This window comes from Protopterus annectens, chromosome 7.part0 (assembly GCF_019279795.1).
Source record: "Protopterus annectens isolate FY-2018-M chromosome 7.part0, PAN1.0, whole genome shotgun sequence".
NCBI lineage: Eukaryota > Metazoa > Chordata > Ceratodontiformes > Protopteridae > Protopterus > Protopterus annectens.
Window position 1 is genome coordinate 271,614,630 of NC_056739.1, and position 21,233 is coordinate 271,635,862.

Here is a 21,233-nt window from a genome sequence, read left to right on the forward strand (position 1 = left end):
GATTTTCAGTGATAAGATATTAAGGCACAGATGAGGTATGGTGAGTACACAGTTTGATGGTGTGTTCTTTTCAGGCTGAGTTATCCTTTGGGCTACAAATTTTTGTGATCTCTTCCATGATCTAGAGATATTCTCTGATAAGTGTGAAGTGGTTGGTATTAAAATCAGCACCCCCCAGCCTACTATGTTATCTCAAAACATAAAATATCTATATATAAAAAATGTATAAATTTCAACATGAATCATATTACCTCAAGTACATATAAGCTCCATACAATTTACTCAAGGAGACTGGGGACATATGAAAATATGCAAACACTAGCAATCAGCTGTTTCATCCCAGACCCCCCATACCATCCCTTAATTATATAGTCTCACGCCAAGGTTGTTTCAACTTAGACAAAGTAAGATCAGTGAAAAAGTGATTAAAACAATGAGTGCACTTTCTCTACTCCCTGTTGGCCTTAGAGAAGAATGAATAAGGAATCTTTGAACCTTTACGCATCACTGCAGTAAGTAGCTAGTAAACATTTGCTGAGGAAATGCAAATCGAGCAAGTACAGTTCAGTCAACTAAAGACGAGCAAGCAAACCTCAGTCGATTTATGGCAAAGCCCTACACATCAGAAGTCATAGCTCTGTCCTGTTGTGGAACAGGTTGCTAAATACAATCAGAAGAGAAAAGCTATATCTAGAGAGAAAGATGAAAATCGGCACTTCCAAATCAAAAGTTACGATTTTCTGCTTGCAAAGTGTGAATTGCTGTCTGGAGGTGAGAAGAGAGCAGCTGTACCAAGCAGATGAGTTGAAAGTCAGTACCTTCATATCAGAAACAGTAGTTCATTACTGAAAGAGGACCAAGAGGACAGAAACGGTTCATAAAAATTTATTGAACCATAGTCAACAGAAAATACAAATAAAAGTAATTATTTTCATGAAAAATGTTTAATAAAATATTAAAGGTATATGGGTGATGATGTCAAACATTGGATTAAGACTGGATAGAATAGTTGATTGTGATACTTGGATTTGCATGTTTAACAGTGGCAATTGCACAGTATGTTACATTGATAATAGTTTTTAAGTATTTACACTACTCAAAATAAAAAAAATCCATACTTTCTAGTTGAGAGAAGTCAATTAACAATGACAATATGAATGATGGCATCACTTTCGTTCTGGCTGGGTTACTTAACTTACTTTCTTGGTTGTTTACTTATGAAGACCTGGGAAAATTCTGGAAACCTATGCTACTTGAAAGGAATGTTATTTTAATCGCATTCACAGCTTAATATTCATATCTGTCCAATAAACAAACCTTCCTCTGCTTTGAACCTTTGGCATGACAACTAACCCACTGGGATAGGGTATGTGTGTTGGATGGAATAGTTTCTTTCCTGTTGTATCCTAAATGGAAAATCAAGTACCTTTAAGGTTTTAGAAGGTTTAGCAAATATTCCAAACTCAACTGCAAGCGATAACAGCCGCAAAAGCAATATGAACAACTCTACAGCAAGACATTTCAATTTTTATTTATTATTTATTTTTTTTTATTTATTTATCCTTTGTTGACCGGGAAAGTCCGACTAGGTTCCACAGAGCCTGTTTTCAGTGGAGGCCTGGGGATAAATGCTCCAGATGCATGTCTTTGGAATGTGGGAGGAAACCGGAGTACCCGGAGAAAACCCACGCGAACACAGGGAGAACATGCAAACTCCACACAGAAGGCACCCCAGCCGAGAATCGAACCGGTGAACCTCTTGCTGTGAGGCAACAATGTTAACCGCTGCACCACTGTGCCACCCAATTAACAGTTACTCAGCTCTGTTGACATAGAGGGATAATGCAGTGACTACGGCCCATATACCCTGACATCAGTTAGCAGCTTGGGTGTCTGAGGGAACTGGCAGGGGCAGATGGGCACGCCCATGCTTGGGGGATAGGGCAGAGCTATATGCACTTTGGCTGAGTTCCTTGGAGGTGGGTTGGAATGCAAATGTGTGGCATGGGATAGGCATGAGGGTTACCAAGCTACTGTCAGGTGATAACTTAAAATTCAGGAGTGCATAAGTGGTTCACTGATATGGGAAAGGCACTGTGGGTCTCCTTAGTGATGCAGATCACATGCCTCCCATTCAGGGGTGGGGTTAAGCCATTACAAATGCCCACATTATCAAGATGGACATGAGTGCATAAAGGTCACTCACGGCTGTCTGAATGAAAGACTCCCAACAGCTTTTAGCCTGAGGATACATGATTCTCCTGAATAATGGAATGAATGGGTCATGTTCTATTGCAGGAGGCTTGATAGTTGGCTGGCACAGGGATAAAACCAACATAGAAACTCAAAGCAAGGTTTCAGTAAACACACAGGACCTGATTGGCTTGAAATGGCTGCAGACAAATTTACTGCATCACAACCAAATTCCATATGTATAAATGCCACAATGCTGTGACATAATCAGGATATTACATTTCATCTTTTGTCAGCACTCTGTCATAAATTTCTGCAGGATTGACCAGGCTGAAGGTCTAGTGTGGCATAAAAGTAGAAGAGAATAAATAGGTACAGATATGGAGGTTTGTCCATACAAAGAAAAATAGCAGTGGTTTGGTTTCAGAATAGTTTTGGGTAGTCTTAGTGTCTTTTTTTACTGTACTGCGGATTTATTTTTACCTTGATCAAACACATATTAAAAACTTCACTAATCAGAAAGACGTGCATATTAAGGGAATATGCTATGACGGCAGAAAGAGTTACTCTGGGTAAAATGAGGATTTAGTAATAGCTGCTAAGAACACTGTTCCTGTGGAGACAATTCTTGCAGATTTGGAAAAATTAGGAAAATTAGACTGCAGACCAGCTAAGTCTGACAGCTTATCCCTTTGGAAGGGAAATGGACAGTGACATCTGTAGATTTGGATCTAGGTTCATAGGAGGTTACTAGGCTAACAGCTTTAGAGCCCTTACAAGCCTAGCCATATTTATCCCACGTTGCCCCAATTGTCAGTGAAGTTTGCAGAGGTGAGGGTCTATGGTAGTTAATACTGACTTCCTCTGTCCAGGAGGGACATGGGCACCACCCCTGGAGTGAATTTGTGATCACCCATCCATTCATCTAGGTTACATTTGAAGAGGGTCAGGGAGGGGCTCTATTTTACATGAACTGGAAGCTTGTTCCAGAGAAGTGGCAGTCTCTGGGAGATGTAACTATCTCTCCAATATGAACTGTTCATGTCAGAGGCTAGGTTAAGATCTCTGGAGCGAGTGACCCTCTTGCAGTTTGATTTACAAATGTTTAGTATTTCCATCAGGGCCGGGTCAGAGACTGCCGTATAAGCCAGGCACAGGTCACCTCTTAGCAACCTGTAGGAGACGGAATACAGTGACAGGGCTTTCAGTCTTTCTATGTAAGACTTGATGTCCATCGTGTTTCACTGTTGCAGTCATTACTCTTGGGTTATCCTGCTGGCAGGCTACCTGCAGTCGGCCAGAATTCCAAAGTCTAGGTCCGGCGTCGGTTGCTGTCGCCTCCTCCCTGACGTCAGTGCGCCAGGGGTATAAAAGATGCAGCCGACGCCATTTTCTTCAGTCTTTCTTGCCACGTGGTGCCCGAAGCAAAAGCAGTTCGCAAGTGCCGGTCGGCCGACTCCTGAGATTTTCACAGACGAATTTCAGATCCAAAGTCTTCATTAAAGCTAAGTACCCCATTGGGAAAACTTTTTTCTTGCTCAAGTCCAATGTCAGGAAAAGTTAACAATTGCATTTCTTGTGGGAAGCAAATACCTCTTAAGGATTATCATTCTTACTGTATTACTTGCCTAGGGCCCTGATCATAACGTTGCTAGCTGTCAGTTTTGTGCTAGATTCAACAAACGCACTATTAAGCATCGGTTTGATTTTGCTTATCATTACTTTGGCCGAAAATTCAATTACATAATGCCGTCAGAACAGCCGACGACCGGAGTTTCTAAAAAAATGCAAGGAAAAAGAAAAGGACAGGCATCCGAGATCCAAAACTGACGACGAGGCTTCCGCCAAGCCAATCACCGGTTTGCCGGTTCTCAGTGAGGCGCTTTCACAGCCTCTGACACCTGGTACCTCAGAGCCACAGGCCGCTGATGACTCCCACGAGGAGCCAGCTAGGCCTCTGGATACTCAAGGTATTGGACACTCAGAAATCCTTCCCTCAGATGGGTCTGGAGCTGCTGAGCAGGCATCTGCTTCTGAGGGTGTTTTCAGACCTACACAGCTATATGTAAAGCCTACTTCAGCTTCAAAAGCAAAGACTACAGCAGCTTTAAAGACAAAGAAACAAGTACAGTATTTTCCAGGACAGACTTCAATGCCTAAGAAACAGATACTCAAAATGGCCAAAGACCTTATTACTTTGATCAGGGGTTCCCATCCCCCTCCTGACAAGAGGCCTAGGCAAGAGACACAGACTATGACACTTCAGATCAGGTTTCCATTTCCTCTGACTCCTCTTCTGTACAGGAATATTCTTCCTCCCTATGAGGATTCTGATGCTGAAGAATCCATTCCTTCAGCCTCTCCTCCTGAGGATTATTCTTTTGGGGAATCCCTGCATACCATGAGGGAGCACTTCCACTGGGAGAGCCAAGATTACTCAGAATCAAAGAAAAGGCTTAGAGATTTTCTTTTACTTAGCACAGGCCTCTTGCTATTCCCCCTGTGCTAGACATTGTAGATGATGTATTTTCAGAGTCCGGCCTTTCTCCAGACTCCTTACCTCCAGCTCCTGTTAAACCAGACAGATACTAACAGGGTTCCTGATTCACATAAATTTCTTTATAAAAACCCTGCTGCTGACCCAAAAACTATTCCTCAGGGTCCCAAGGGGGTTAAGGCCGCTACTGCAAAAAAACCTGTCCCTTCTGACAAGGATTCAAGGGCACTAGACAGATGGGGGAAAAAGGTTTACACAGTTGTCAATTTCATGTGATTAAATGTCAGCAATACTTAATGTCACTGTTAAAACAGAAAATGTTGACTAATTCTGATTGTACAGAAAATAAGGAAATACAGGATTTATTGCATGCAACTGAACAAGTGGGAAAGCATACATTGCAATGTATGATTCTCTGGAGGCCTCTTGCAGGGCCGCAGTTACGGGTTCTCTCATTAGGAGGCATGCTTGGTTAAAGGAACAAAATCTGCCTGATCATGTTAAAGCAAAATTATTAGATGCTCCATTACAGCATGATACTTTATTTGGTGTTAAAGCAGAGGAGGTTTAGAAGAAAATGGAGGACAAAGTGAAATCTATGCAAACAGTAAAGGATTTCTTACAGGTTCAGCCACCAAAATTTAGCAGGAACTGGCCTACAAAGAACTGGTCCTTTCCAGTGTCGGACAGGCCACAAAGAGGCAGATGCAGACGTCCCAGAGGCAGATCCCAGCCCCAGGGGGCTCATACAGGCCTAAACAGTGGGGCGCTTCTACCTGCAAAAGTGGAAAAGACAAAGCACAGCCATATAGGAAACAGTCCCAATGACTTGCCTCTGCCAGCACCAAGCACTTATCTTCTTGCAGCCCCCTTAGGGGGAAAACTAGCACTTTTCTCTCAAAATTGGCACATGATCACCCGGGACAAATGGGTATTGAATATAGTGTCCCAGGGTTACAGGTTCCACTTTTACACCCTGCCAAAGGCAAAAGGTATGCCAAACCTGCCACACAATCAATGGGCAGAGGCACAAAAACAAGTTTCGTCCCTTATGCAAATGAGGGCCATTCAGCAAGTACCACAGCAAGAGCAGGGACAAGGATTTTACTTAAGACTTTTCTTGGTTCCCAGAAAGGACAAAGCCTGGAGACCAATACTGGACCTGTCTTTTCTAAACACATTTCTGGACATTCCAAAATTCAAAATGTTAACTCTGCAGCAGCTTCTGCCCATGCTGGGCAAGAAGGCTTGGCTTGTAACTTTGGACCTAAAAGAGGCATACCTGCATATAGCAATCTGATAGTCTTGCAGAAGATACCTCAGATTCATAGCTGGCTCAATGCACTACCAATTCTCTGCACTGCCCTTTGGCTTATCTACTGCGCCCAGGGTCTTCACAAAATGCCTGGCACCAGTAATTGCATTTTGCAGACAAAGAGGAATTCAAATTTATCCTTACTTGGACGACTGCCTTATACAAGCAGAGAACAAGGACACTCTACTAAAGCATCTGGTGTTCATAAAAAGGTTATTAATTTGCCTGGGGTACACAGTAAACAAAATGAAATCAAAACTAGTACCCTCTCAAGAGATAATATTCCTGGGTGCAAGCTTAAATACAACTGCCCAGATGGCTTATCTCATGCCAGACAAACAAAGGCAACTAACTTCTTACTTCAAAATGTTGGCAACAAAGACCCAGTTATCTGCAAGAAAAAATTCTGCAGGCTTTGGGCTTCATGGCATCCTGCATTCTGCTAATTCCATATGCCAGACTGCATATGAGGAAACTTTAATGGTACCTAAAAAGTGTCTGGACTCAACATTGTCAAAGCCTGGAGGCATTAATTACCCTCATTCTTTGCCTGCAACAGGAGTTTCGATGGTGGGCTCATGCCTGTCACCTCAACAAGGGACAGCCATTCACTCTACCCACAGCCAGGTAGTCAGTAACAACAGATGCATCAGATTATGCCTGGGGAGCACACATGGCAAGAAAATGTATTCAGGGCACATGGTCCACAAGCCAAATGCATGTACATATCAATCAAAAAGAGATGCTAGCTGTTCAGAATGCCATGACAGCCTTCAAGGATCTACTCCATCCAGAACAACTACTGATAAGGACGGACAATACTACAGTCATGTGGTACATAAACAAGCAGGGAGGCACATGTTCCTACCCCCTCTGCAAACAAGCCATGACTTTGTGGAACACAGCATTGACTTATCAAGTACACCTGCAAGCACAATTCGTGCCAGGAAAGAACAATACTCTGGCAGACGAACTAAGCAGAAACCTTATGGATCTCCATGAGTGGAAACTGGATCCACAAGTCTTCAGCATGATAACAAAGGAATGGGGATGCCCAGACATAGATCTATTTGCCTCCCCTCACAACTGCCAACTACAGAAATTCTACACAAGGACTTATCACAAGCAAGCATGGAAAGTGGATGCTCTGTCATTCAGCTGGAAAATTCTAACAGTATTTGCCTTTCCTCCTCTGCTTCTCCTCCCCAAGGTACTCCTAAAGGTCAGACAAGAGCAGCCAAGAATGATTCTGATTGCCCCAAACTGGCCACACCAGCACTGGTACCCAATCCTAAAAAGCTTGTCTCAAGGCCCAGCCTGGACATTGCCTCTAATTCCTCACTTACTGACCCAGCGAAACAATCAGATTCTGCACAACCAACTCAGGACCCTAAATCTGGCAGCATGGCGGATAATGTAACCATTCAAAGTACACCTATGGATGTTATTTTGGAGGCCAGGAGGCCCAGTACCAGAAAATCGTATGCAGAAAAATGGAAAAGATTCTGTACTTGGAACCAGGCACAAGGAATTGATACATCTGTACCAAATATTCCTCAGATTTTACAATACCTAACTGAGATGCTGGACAAAGGCCTATCCTTTTCATCAGTTAAAATTCATGCCTCTGCCATTTCAGCTCATTACAATACGGAACCTCCTATTTTTTCCCATCCATTGCTAAGGCAGTACCTCAGAGGGGCCAAAAACATAAGACCTCCAAGGAGAGCCCCAGTACCTGCATGGGACCTCAATTATGTCTTGGAAAAACTCACACTGCCGCCTTTTGAGCCAGCCAATACAGCTGATATAAAGGTTTTATATTGGAAAACAGCTCTGCTCCTAGCAATAACCTCTGCAAGATGAGTTTCAGAGTTACAGGCACTCACGGCTGTGGAACCTTTCATCATTTTCCATCCAGACAGGGTTTCTCTAAGGACAAACCCAACATTTTTGCCTAAGGTAGTGCCCACTGTGTCCCTTAACCAAACCATTCATTTGCCTACCTTTTATCCAAACCCACAGAATAAGAGTGAGAGACTTCTGCATTCCTTGGACATACACAGACAACTACGCTTCTACTTGGACAGAACTAAAGCTTTCAGAAAAACTGAGCAACTTTTAATGGCATATGCTGCAGGATCTCAAGGAAAGCCCATCTCAAAACAGACTATTTCAAAATGGATAGGCCCCCTGCATTCGTTTCTGCTACTCACAACATGGCAACTCAGTGCCCAAGGGCATTAAGCCTCATTCCACCAGGGCAGCAGCCACTTCAGCAGCCTTTCTCAGAGGAGTACCAACCAAAGACATTTTAGAGGCTGCAACTTGGAGTTCAGTGCACACTTTTACAAAGCACTACCATTTACCTCTCTACTCTAAATCCAGAGCAGGCTTCGCTACTGCAGTTTTGCAAGGCCTTATAGCCTCTCCTAATCCTATTTAGGCCCAGCCACCCAGCCTTAGCTTTGGGATTCAACCCAAGAGTAATGACTGCAACAGTGAAACACGATGAACATAGTACAGTTGTGTACCTACCATAAATGTAGATGTTCAAGTGTATTCACTGTTGCAGTCCAGGTTACCCACCCTCCATCCCCCCTTTCTTTGCTGGGACTTACCTATACTTCTCTATCTTATACAACCTATGTGGTGTATTTGCTTGTAGATGAAGGAAATGTTTATTTTACTGCATGCATAATTATTGGCATAATATTTTTAGCCTACCATTTTGGGGGCACCTGACATCTGGGGTAAGAAAAACTGAAGAACATGGCGTCGGCTGCATCTTTTATACCCCTGGTGCACTGACGTCAGGGAAGAGGCGACAGCAACCGACGCTGGACCTAGACTTTGGAATTCTGGCCGACTGTGGGTAGCCTGCCAGCAGGATAACCCAAGAGTAATGACTGCAACAGTGAATACACTCGAACATCTACATTTATGATAGGTACACAACTGTACTTTTTGTGTACCCTGCAATATCTTGGTGAGAAAACTCTGATATCTCTCCAATTGCTGCAGGTGTCTGGTGAGGGATATGCAAAAGGGAACATTGTACTCAATTAGTGGTATGTTGAGGGCTGAGTGTAATGGAATTATAACATCTTTAGATCTAGATGCAATGCTTTTGCTTATAAGATGTGCCACATAGAGGTATTTCCTTCCTACTGTGGATACTTGATGGTCACACTTCAGACTGCTATCAACCTGAGTACCCAGATCACGTATGACTGGGTCTGCACTTAGGAGGGTGCTATCTGTAGTATAATTATCAGGGATGTCAACTTTCCTAAAGGGAATAATAATGCTTTTTTGCATTTAGCTTTTATCCGTGGCTTTGGCATCAGTCATTGTCTGCATTAATCCTGCATTAATCCTGCCTGCAGTATATTAACATTACTGGGGGACTCAGTGATTGCTCACAATTTGCAATTGTCAGCAAGCTTGGTCAGCCACAGGCCATCAAAGTTTGCCTGGACTTCTGAGAAGTAAATTCTGAACAGAAAGGTGCCCTGCACAGAACCCTGTGGTACGCCACTGATTACTGGTCTTTTGCTAGAGGTGAAATCACCCACTTTGACAGTATGTGTCCTATCGGTGGGCCAGTTGGCCACCCATCTGGTAATGTAGTGGTTAATTCCCAACTGGGAGAATTTCTCTGTAATACCTGCGTGGGGGATTGTGTCAAATACCTTGACAGAGTCAAGATAGGTGGTATGCACTGTCTTTCCTTCGTCCAGGGCCTTGGTGACTTTCTTGAAGAAGTCAACCGTGTTTAACTGGCATGATCTACTGTTAACAAATCCAGGCTGGGTTGAGTTCAGAGGTTGGACATTACCTATTCCCTTGTTAATTAGATCAATAATGATTCTTTCCATGGCCTTGCAGATGAGGCTAGTCAAGTGTATGGACCTATAATTCCCATGGTTGGTTGATGGTCCCCCTTTGTGCAGAAGGATTACTGTTGCTGTCCTGCATTCCTTCACTACATAGCCAGTTCGCAGGCTGTGGTTAAACAGGGATCCAAGTGGGTCATGTTTAAGTTGTTTAAAAGACAACCTGGGGTGCTGTTTGTTCCCACTGATGTAGTGTTTTTGGCCATGGAGAGTGCCAAGATGACCTCTTCTCTTGAGATAATAAGCTGAGGAATGGTGGCAGGTATACTTTGGGAGATGACTGGAGTGGGTGGGGGGTGAAGTTTGTTCCAAATCTGTCAGCTAGCAGTTTGCCTATTACCTCCAGTTGAGTATGGTTGGTACCATCCACAACCAGTTCAGTGCATAATTGGGTATTCCCTTTCAGATTCAGGACATAGTTAAAGAATGTCTTGTGATTATCCTTGGCTAGAGAGGATACTTTTGCTTTGTAATTAGCCTTGGGGGACTTGACAAGATCTCTGATTTATTTGTTTAAGCTAGAGAGTGATTTATTTCTCTGCTGAGCCAGTTTCCTCTTGTTCTTGGACATTAGTTTCTTTCTCTTGTTGTATGGTCTGTTTATACTAGGGGTCCACCAGGGTGGCTATTGTTTTTTGGCAAGATCTGGTTTTAATCCGGTCAGGTACAGCCAATTCCATGCAACTGCTTATGTGGTTATACAGGATATTGGTGTACACCTCTGCATAGGAGTCCACGTTATCTGCCTTCAGGGGAGGTTTGAAACTGTTTATACCATCACGTAGCAGGAGGTAATTTGTCTTTGAAAAATTCTTAGCTTGATGGGGTATCTGATCTTATAATTACATCGAATAAGACTGATTTATGGTCCAATCTTACCAGGGAGGATATCTATCTCACATGGGGGGGGGGGGTGCAGTGCTCTCACACGTTAGTGAGTATTATGTCCAGGACATCTGAGCCTCATGTGGGTGTGCTGACTAGCTGTTAAAGAGCATTTGCACTGACAAAGTCCAAGAACCTCTGAGACAACATATTTGCAGTCGTGTATGTTTCCCAGTCGATGGTAGGATAATTAAAATCACTCATGAGTAAGGTACTGGGCTGTATCACAAGTTACTCCAGTAAGTTCAGGTATATGGTATGCTTTTCCTGTTTCATGGTGGGGGACCTATATCTAGTTATGATGTGGTAGGGGGCTTTGCCTATAGTTAATTAGACATGGAGTAGCTCATGAGAGTCATACTGTTAGACCAGTCTTGGTGTACTTATCCTTAATGAATATCGATACACCTCTTCCTTTGGTTCTTTCACACTCGGTTTGTGGTCTGAACGTGTGGAAGGCATTGTAGCCCTGCATGACCAAGATGCTTTCGTGTCTTTGCACCATGTCTTAGTGACTGCACAGACGTCAGCATCTTCCAAAGTGGGGAGTGTTTCAAGGGAGTGCAGTTTCATGTTTTGACTCCTAGCATTAAGCAGCAGTACTTTCTAAAGTGCAGTTCTGTTGTAAAACAGTTCTTAGAGTAAACCAAGCTCACCTAAGCTGAGAGACTGGTGGATGGGGGGGGGGGGGAATCTAAAAAGCTAAAGCTTGGAGTTTGAATTTTTGATGCCCTTTCTTACATATTGTGTGACCCTGAACAAGTTATTTTTTGCTTAAAAAGCACATAGAAGCAGATTTTTACTTAGTGCATCTTTTTTATCTAATGTTGTCTCCTTTCAGTTATTTCTGCTTATGTTAATCTCTAGTGTTTATATATATATATATATATATATATATATATATATATATATATGTGTGTGTGTGATCAAACATGCTTATGCTGTGTATGTTTTACATAATAAAAAGACAAAAGTGAAAGTTTTCATTGATCTGTTTGTTTTTTGACAGGATCCAAGTACCCTAGCAAAGCGAGAGAATCGAGGTAATACACTTCCCATAATAGCTCTATTTTTGTTCTTTTTCAAAACACTTCTTTGTTTTCTAATTGAATTTCCCACACTCTGCTGTGTTGACGACAGTATGTCATGTCACAGGTTTAATAATACAGAGTCAGACATTTACGTAACAGTAACATGGGTAAGGAAATGAAAACCGCTGAACTAGCCAAGATGAGTCACTGCTTTAAAACTGTGTTTAAACAAACATGTTTATGCTGTGGATAGCAGAGCACAAGAAAGGTCCACCAGCGAACAGGAATCGGACAGTTTTCCGCAATTGCTTTTTATTAAATGATTTTATTTATGTGGTAGAGAACACGAGAAACACCACCCCTCATCTTAAGTTGTGTAAATACATAAATAGAAAGTAATTTCTCATTCTTAGTGTCAGTAATCAGGGTGCAGCAGTTTGTGTATGAAGGAAAAGACGGAGGTTATAAAAATTTCCTGTAAATACCAATACTGAAAAATGTAGAGATTGATTGCAGGAATAGATAACAGATTCTGAATCAGAGTCCACAAATAATAAGTTGCCTTTTTTACACGTACTTATTGTTGTTTTGCTTTTTATATTGTTCAAGTAACTTGCAAAAGTCCACATCACCAAGTTTTATTTTTTTTTGAGTACTTAAAACATCACATCTCCCCTTAATTAAATAATAGAAAAGTAAGTGATCTTTTTTTCTGAGTTTCTTAAAAGTACTTGTGCAGATGTATTCTCAGATGTTGAGAAATGAATCAGTGTTTTTCATGACTCCTGTGGAAGATGCTGTTATTATATCAACAAACGATAAATTAGATGCAGAAAGTTTACCTGTATTATAATGGAATGGGGTGAGAGTGCTGGGATACAGTGCACCATTTTGTTACATATTTATTTGAATGTCTAATAAAGTAAGTATTAAAATAATATAGGAAGGAAATCTCCCCAGGTATTGCACATCTCAGCTGTATAGTTCAACCTTAGGGCCATTATTTAATGCATGGGTGTACTCTGGATTACACCAGAAATGCAAAGACATGCAGATTACGATTGCTATGTGAGTCACAATGTATACAGTAAATACTGATTGTTACTTTTCTGGAGATTTTTATCCCAGCCTTTTGCTGAAAAGGGGTTACCTGGTAATCAGTTGCAAACTAATAAATGTATAAATAATGCTTTTAAATAAACTAATGTCTCTCCAAAATGATAAATAAATGCTCCACAGCATTTAGCTGCAAGCTTCTTTCTTTACATTTGATGCATATTACCTGACTCTCTATGCTTTACAACTTGCTTAAATACACTTTTAGATAGTACTCAAATTTCAGTTAGTTTGATGGGCATAATCAAGACCTTTCACCTTGTTTACCTACTGATTGGTCAGAACTCAGGAGCGCCAGTCTCTGTGTTTTCGTACTTGTGTTAGTGAAGAGAAACTGCACAGTCTGTTGTTTTCTGCTTTTTTCACTATTGCAGACTTGATTTGCATTCATGCTGAAGCTTATTAAAACCTGTCAAAAAATTGTTGCGATGCTTTTCACATTTCTGTCATCACTGAAAACATTGTGTGTGTGTGTGTGGGGGGTAGTATTCAGAAAAATTTGCAACATGTGTGTTGGAAGGTATCCATGGTTACATGTGCTGCGTAGGCAGCATGGGCACTATGAGTGGGACACTGGGCCAGCACAGCAAAGTGACAGCTCAGATCATCATATACATGGGGAAAAAAGAGAGAGAGGCAGAAATGGGGCAAGAGCAGCAGGAGGAATACACACAAACACATACTAGGGGTATCATGAAGGAAAGGGAAGTGGGGGGAAGGAATGGCATTCTTTTTTTTTTTTTTTCGCATGACAGGTGCTAATATTTTCTACTGGAAGAAAGAGAGATGTGGATGGTACCAAGCAGCTAGTGTGAGGGCATAGGAAACAAAGCGGGGACAGACTAACAAACATAACATACAGACAGACAAGAATAGTATGCACATAGAGGAAAACAGCATTTGTGGGTGCAGAGAGACAATGGAAGGACAGTTGGTGATGGGGAAAACTGGACTACAAACATGTTATGGGGATTGACACATAATGAAGGGGATCACCATGATAGGGGATAGGGTGGGATAATGAGGTACTGTATCACCAGCAAACAGTAGTACCAACTCAGGTATCAGTCACCTCAGTGGCTGACATCATATACAGGCCCTGACCTTGGGGGCCCAGTGACCATGTAACTCAGCTGCAGAATGAGGGTCTTCATGATCCTAATGCAGGAGTCCAGCTGCCGGTGCACATCAGATGCTACTAGCCACTGCACTTGACAGTAGGCCATTCTCAGATGAGAACCCTCCACACCTTTCTTGAAAGAATTGTCCACAGTGGCCATCAATGAGTACTTTAGGTCATCTTCAGCAGGATGACTCTTTCTTTCCCCTACTGAGAAACAGGTCTGGCAACTGCTGGTGACCTGATACCAGGCATGCTGGCTGGAGTTGACCCAAACTGATGCCACAACTCCTCATCTTGCAACACAGCTGAACCAGTAGAAGGAGGATGCAAAAACAGGAGAAGAATGGTGGTCCACTGGCAGAGAGAAACAAAACCATTACTGCACCTCAGACCCCCTCCCCCATTCAAGTGTCATCATGGATGCTGGACAGGCCACAAGAGAATGATAGGAGTAAGTGGCCCATGGCCCACGTTGGCTCACCCATCCTATGGGGAGGGAGGTAGCCTGGGATTGCTGCAGTAAAACAGGGCTTGTGCTGCATAAGCAGTGGGCTGCTAAATCAGGAGGTTGGAATGCATGTGTACTTCTTGAAGGGAGCAGTTGTAATACCCACAAGGCTGCTGTGGAATGGCAGAAGTTATACCACACCCACTGGCAGAAGTATGACACTGCAGCAGCATCCTCAATCTCTTCACTGACCCCAGACATGGAAGAAGCTAAAGTGCATGGAGCAGACCCAGAAAATTAGGAGAAGAGCTGCTGGTCAGGTGATGGGAAAAGAAAACAAAAAAGAAAAACAGAAAGAGGAAAAATACGGTGCATTAGTGCACATGGGTATGAGAAACTGTGAACTAATTTTACATGGCAGATATAGATATACTGTACGTACCTCACTGCCTGGGCAGCCTGTCAAATCTCCTTAGACAGGTGATCTCATTGGCTAGTGACTATTTAGTACAGTGTACACTCACCAAAAGAAAGCAAAGAAAGCAGCATACGTTATCCAGAAGAAATGCTGCACGGATCTATATACAGTGTAATTTGTAAAATGTAGCTTACTGTCTCTGTCCTCTGCCTCCTGTTGGCAAAGCACATCAAGTTGGAAACTTCACAGGTCACTAATCAGTGCCTGAACTTGCCTCCCTGACAAGCTGGCACCACTCATCAGTCTTATGTAAGGGGCCATCACAATGGCCCCGCATGCGCTCCTCATAGTCTCTGTGCAGCAGATACAAAAGATCTTGGTTTTCTGGTTGCACCAGGCATGAGGCCTGCTGAATCCAGTGCCTGGAGTGGCCATGTATAGTCAATAGGTCAGGAAAAAGAAGCAAAATGGTATCACTGTGTGCATGGTCACACATTGTGAGCACCACACAATTAGCCTTATTGTGCAGCAATGTTGTGCTGTGGAAAGTATTGCTAGTATAGAATGGTGGCACAATGAGCTCTACAGTGTTCATGCATGACCATTGTATGCATGGGACCTCTTAGCCTAGAATTGGGCAGGGATGGGCATGGTAGTGCTGACTGTGGGTGAGAGGACAATATGTTAAAGCAGTGATTCATAAACAATCACATTGAGTTACCTCATTTTCATAATCATTCAACTATGATGCCCATTGTACCGTGATACAAAGCTCCATCACGATATTGCAGGAAACTGTTTTAAGCTAAGTAAATCACAAATAGGATTGCAGAGGAAAAGAGTTTTTACTGTAATACTGGAATACTGAAAGAAGAGATGACAGTGTACCTTGGCAATGCACTGGGCACACCTGCATGGAAGCAGCAATGACAGATAGGAAAGTGTAGATTGGGTGAGGTAAGACTGCAAAAGGGGAGGAGAGATTATTGTCTTGCTGGGGGTCTTACCATGACAAAGAACAGAGCACCAAGGCATGACAGGTTACTGTACAGGTGTGAGGGAACTTCACCAGACATAGACCATTTGCATGGTAGGCTACTGTCCAGTTGGTGAGGAAGGGGTTGGCAGGTTACTGTGCTGGTAAGTAGGGGGAGTCATCCTAACAGAGCACATGGGTTACTTTCCAGCTGGGACTACTCTGTGGCTCATGCATACAGACTGCAAAACATGCCATGGTGACTCACTGTCACCTGTATATAGGATATGGCTTGGCATTGTGCAGAGAGGCATTAGATGTGCACACCACCAGTGGTGGAAGCACAATTCTGCAATGTGGTGGGCAGTGTTAATATGTCCATTGCTGCTGTCAGCTTGACACAGGCTGGGAATAGTCAATGCACAATAGCAGACGTTATGTAGCCACCAAATGGAGGCAGGTGGGCAGTGCTGAGATGTAGGTTCTGCCGAGTAGAGTCATATTTACACAGTCACAGACACACACACACACACACACACACACACACACACACATACACTTAGACACATACATACACACACACTCACACTGCACTGACCCGCATGTATAACTCACAGGTTACATATAAGTGACTTATCAAGGGCCCAAGACGGTGTCAGCAGCTGCAAAAGATCCCCACCCAGGAGACAGAATGGTTATTACAGGTCTTAAATAGACAAGGCATGTGTATCCTCGAAAAGGTAAAACAGATGAGGCTTTCTTAAAAAATAAAACTCCACTGAAAAAAAAAAAGACTTGGCAAGAGATGATTATAGAAAAACAGTATCAGAGAGAATTAAAAGACTATGAGTAAAGGCAAATTAATACTGTATTCTTGCAATTATTAATAAATCCAGAGCAACTCAGGACACATTTCACCGTTTGTATAATTTTGTTTGCGTTGCTCTATTACAAATTCTTTGATAAAATGGAACATTTCATATGGCATTTAAAAGTTCTGCTCCATTCTATTGAATCCATGTCAGGGTAAAAGAGTATCCTGTAACCTAACAGATTCAGTGCCATATAGTAATTAAATTGCTTTAAACTCTTCAGAAAAGCAGTAATGGCCCATGAAATTGCTCTTTAGTACAGCTACGGATTACATTTTCTGTCTTGAAAAGCTGGACGTGTAATGTGCACCAGCAAATCTATACTGGCACCTAGAAGTAAAAATACTAACCTGACAAAGTATCCAGTGGATTTTCAAGGGCAAAAAACTTACAATGGACAGCAGTTGTTGCCAGCAGAATGGGCATTTACCCTGGCACAGGAATTCAGGCACACAGGTTTCATAGAAACAGTTTATGTTTTCCTTTAATCTGCCTTCAAATCATACAATCACACTCTTAAATGTATGCATCAAAAATGCTGTACTGGAAGGGCTAATTGATTTAAATGTATTACTCTTCCAGCATTGTGGACTCTAAAGCTTTTCCTTTGGGGTACCTGTTGCCATAGAAATCTGCAGTAAGATGAGTGCAGTTACGCCCTTAACCCCTGCTTGCTGGACACAGTTTAGGGTTCACATACTGTAAAGGCCATAATCCTGTAGCATTAAAATACATGGGAAAATAAATCAGACAGGTGACACAAGACCCAAACACTCGGCAGTCCTCTTCCTGCCTAATGATTGCTGTATGCTTAGCATAAAATATATAAATAAAATGTGGATTTTAATTTAGATCCAGTTCCATGTAGTAGTGCTGTAAAGAGATAACAGGTTAATTTTATTTATCTAATCCTTAAGTTTACTCTCTTAATAAATAGGTTTGTGCGTTTGTGGTAAACAGACAAAAAAAAAAAAAAAAAAAAAAAAACAAGACCCAAAAGAAACTTCAACTTTCTAACAGAAAGCACGCTGCAAAGCACATGCACAAACCAAAAACAGAGACCATCTTATAATCAAAATAATGCCTTCCATGGTGGCTGTTATAAGGATAAAAATGGAAATTACATATATAGTATGGGCCTCACAACATGCCTACCCGTACTGTAAAATATTGTTACTTTTGCACAACATGCACCCTGTCAGGTATTGCTTACCTGACTGCTGACCTTAACATGCTGTACCAAACCTGGTGCATTGATTCTCCTTCCATCCCAGACAGTGTCGATACATTTAGGCAGCCTAGTAACAGGCGTAACACAGGGGGAAGTTGTTAATGAGGTGTCACTTCTACAAAAACATAACCGAGGAAAAATATTAATACAAAAAATACTGTTTTCATTTTTATCTCCGAATTTGATGTGGAATTAAGAATGTCAAAGTAGTATGTGCATTTTCTCTAAGTAATGGTGGCCATGGAGGCAATGATATATGGGATATGGTGGGCAGGAGGCTTGCCACTGCCTGGGGGATTATAGGAAATGGAAAATGTCTGCATATTGAAAATGGTTATATTATGCATTTTATAGAAATAGGATACAAAATATTAAAAAATACTAAAAATGCTAAATCTGACTTGTTTCTACAATAAGATAATAAATATGCACAAAAAAGAGTTGCTAGAATTGTACAGTGTACAAACAGTAAGGAGGATTCTAAAGAAGGGAGAGTACAAAACAAACTTAGTAAATCCAAATAATGACTAAAGCATAAGTAGTAATGATGATGATGTATAAAGTGTTCCAGATGATGAAGTATCCTTAACTAGAAAATCAAAAACATAATGAGATACGTAAGTAACCACAAACTAATAAACTACGTAAATATGATGATATTAAGATGTGAAACATGCCCCGGGGAATAACAGGTGAGCTAAAAGCCAAAATACAAGTGATTAGAGTATAACTGAGGCATGTACAGAAATACATTTGCAAACTAAGAGAGACAAATGCATGGAAGTTCCTAAAAGAAAAGAAAAAGTGTCAGAAATGTACCTGTGTGGTAAACCTAGAACAAGGAAAGAAGCAAGTGGGCAGAGTTGCTGATGTTGGGAAGGGAAATGTTTGTATATGTCTTTTTTATTTAAGGTGGTAATGAATTTAAAGTTTAGTTCTTAAAACATCCATGTTATTACAAATTATGGTAGGTAGGGCATGCCAGCTGACAATGTCTAATGGAAGACATGGTCAGTTTATTTTAAGGCGTTTGATAACCTCAGGGTGGTGTTCATAATAAATATAAACTTGCGAATCTTGTTAGAAAGGCATGAAGATCATGCAAATTATAGGAGGTGGCACTGAATACAAGGGGCAAGGTGTACTTGTGTTGGGATTGCAGGATACCTATAACTACTATGTCTTATGGTAGCTAAAAAGGAAATTGCTGGTCTTGGTCTACAGGACATCTGAGTGAGCGCCTGTGGCTGTGAAAAAGGCAAGGTAAATTCTCAGGTACTTGAGGGGAAAAAACACTTCTTATATTTATTGTGCTGGGAGAAAAAAGGGTTTTTGATTGGAATTACTTTTAGTTGGGTAACTGTCAAAAAATATTCCCTTTGTTTTCTTTTCCAGTAAAATAGTAATCATTATTTAGCCAATGGAAGGGATTATCTATATGAGGCTGAGCAATACTGTTCTGGTAAGATGATGAGTTATAAATGGTCACGCCATAAGTATACATTACAGGTTTGCAAGAGTGACGATCCAGATGGAAGGGCATTGATAAATATTTGAAAGTGGAGGCAGATGTTTGGGAATCCCTGAGCTAAAAGTAGCAGAAGACAGAGGGGAACTGAGCATGACTTAAAAAGATGTGCTTGACTGAAAGAGCTAAATCGGGGCGTAACTTCAAAAGTAAATTCCGGGGCTGACAGTAAGTGAAGAAAGTGATTGTGACTAACAAACTCAAAAGCTTTGGATCTGTAAAGAAGTCTAGTAAGCTGATGTTGGTCCAATGGAGCTTGACTCAAGTCAGTAGAGAAGGAGCTATTTGTATGCTCCGACCTGGGATAAATGCATGGGATAAATAAAGAATGTATCGAATAGATATAAGGCATTTCTTATAAGTTATTCTTATATCATTTATAATTACTTCTTAGAAATAATGGGGAAACTAAGCTTTTGGCCAAATGTTGAATACAGGTTATTTAGTGACCATGGAATTGAATAGACTAGGTGGGCCCAAATGGTTATTTGTTGTCAAAGAATGGTCTGAATTCATCGTTCCTCTGCCTTACAGTTGGTTTAAATAGTATCACCGAATCAAGTTGTTATATCAGGTTGTTCAATATGTTATTTCATAGTTATAACTTCTTGAGTCTTTTTCAGTAATTGCTTCATTCTTTTTCTAGGTCAGCAGTTCTAATGAGGGTCAGTTATGGTTATGGTAGTAGTAAAGTAAGCAGGGAAGACCAGAGTTCTATAGTCTCTGAAACAGTTTCCAAATCTTCCTATAAAATCCCGAGATTATTCTAGCAAGTTAAACGATGCAGTCCTTTCAAAAGGTCCTAGGTCTGTCTGGATGTCTCCACCCAAAGGGTTGTACCAGTTTTATCTCCCATGGGTTTTATTTGCAAAATTTAATTACACATGGTAATTTAATTAATGTTTAATTCCCACTCTCAGTCACTCTGCGTTCCAACTGCAAAAAGTAATAAATAGTGACAGTCATGCAACTACCTCAGTGAGATGCATAACATAAAAAGTATGCAGGACAAGCATATGCATTTTGTATTGTAAAACCATGAAAACTTATACTCATTAACTGAATCATTTAATACCTACTGTATTGACGCAATTGTAGACAGAGGTCCAAAATCAAATAGTGTTATTTTACACAGTACAATGCTTCAAACCATGTATTAAACAAACAGGAAGAATGAGGAAAGAATTGCAGTTTACTTGGTATTTAATTCTAAACTCTTTCCAGGATCTTCCTTACCTGACACAAGAATGGAGATTCAGAGTTATGCATGTGTGGGCCAATGTTTTGGGTCCTTGGCACCACATGTCGTTAACTGCGCCAAAACCTGTTCTCACTATTGGCTTTCGTGTCAAGTTGGCACTAATCATTGGTATTTTAGTCTGTATGCGAAGAACTTCTCACACTTAGTTGATCAGAGACAGTAGGAACTAAGGTCAGGTGGCATGATGCCAGGGTAGCCAATGGGCTAGGCTGGTAACGGCTCCAGGGCCATTAGCCTGGTACACGCCTATGAACCTGTGACATAACCTCACCTCCTCTTCATTCTTGTCAGTACCAACTTCTGTATTCTGGGAAAACTGTATCAGGTGGCTTAACTGAGCACACCTTTCTCCTGTTCAGGTAGTATCTTCTCATTAGCAGAGAAACTATATATGCGCGCACACACACACACACACACACACACACACACACACACACACA

At 41.5% G+C, this 21,233-nt stretch overlaps 1 protein-coding gene across 1 annotated transcript in view; it reads left to right on the plus strand.

The window, feature by feature from the left end:
- PIK3C2B (phosphatidylinositol-4-phosphate 3-kinase catalytic subunit type 2 beta) overlaps window positions 1-21,233 on the plus strand; it is a 1,063,900-nt gene that overhangs the window by 561,515 nt on the left and 481,152 nt on the right. Inside the window, exon 10 of the mRNA XM_044076750.1 lies at window positions 11,799-11,832. Coding sequence (XP_043932685.1) covers window positions 11,799-11,832 — 34 coding nt within the window. The remainder of the gene's footprint in view (window positions 1-11,798; window positions 11,833-21,233) is intronic.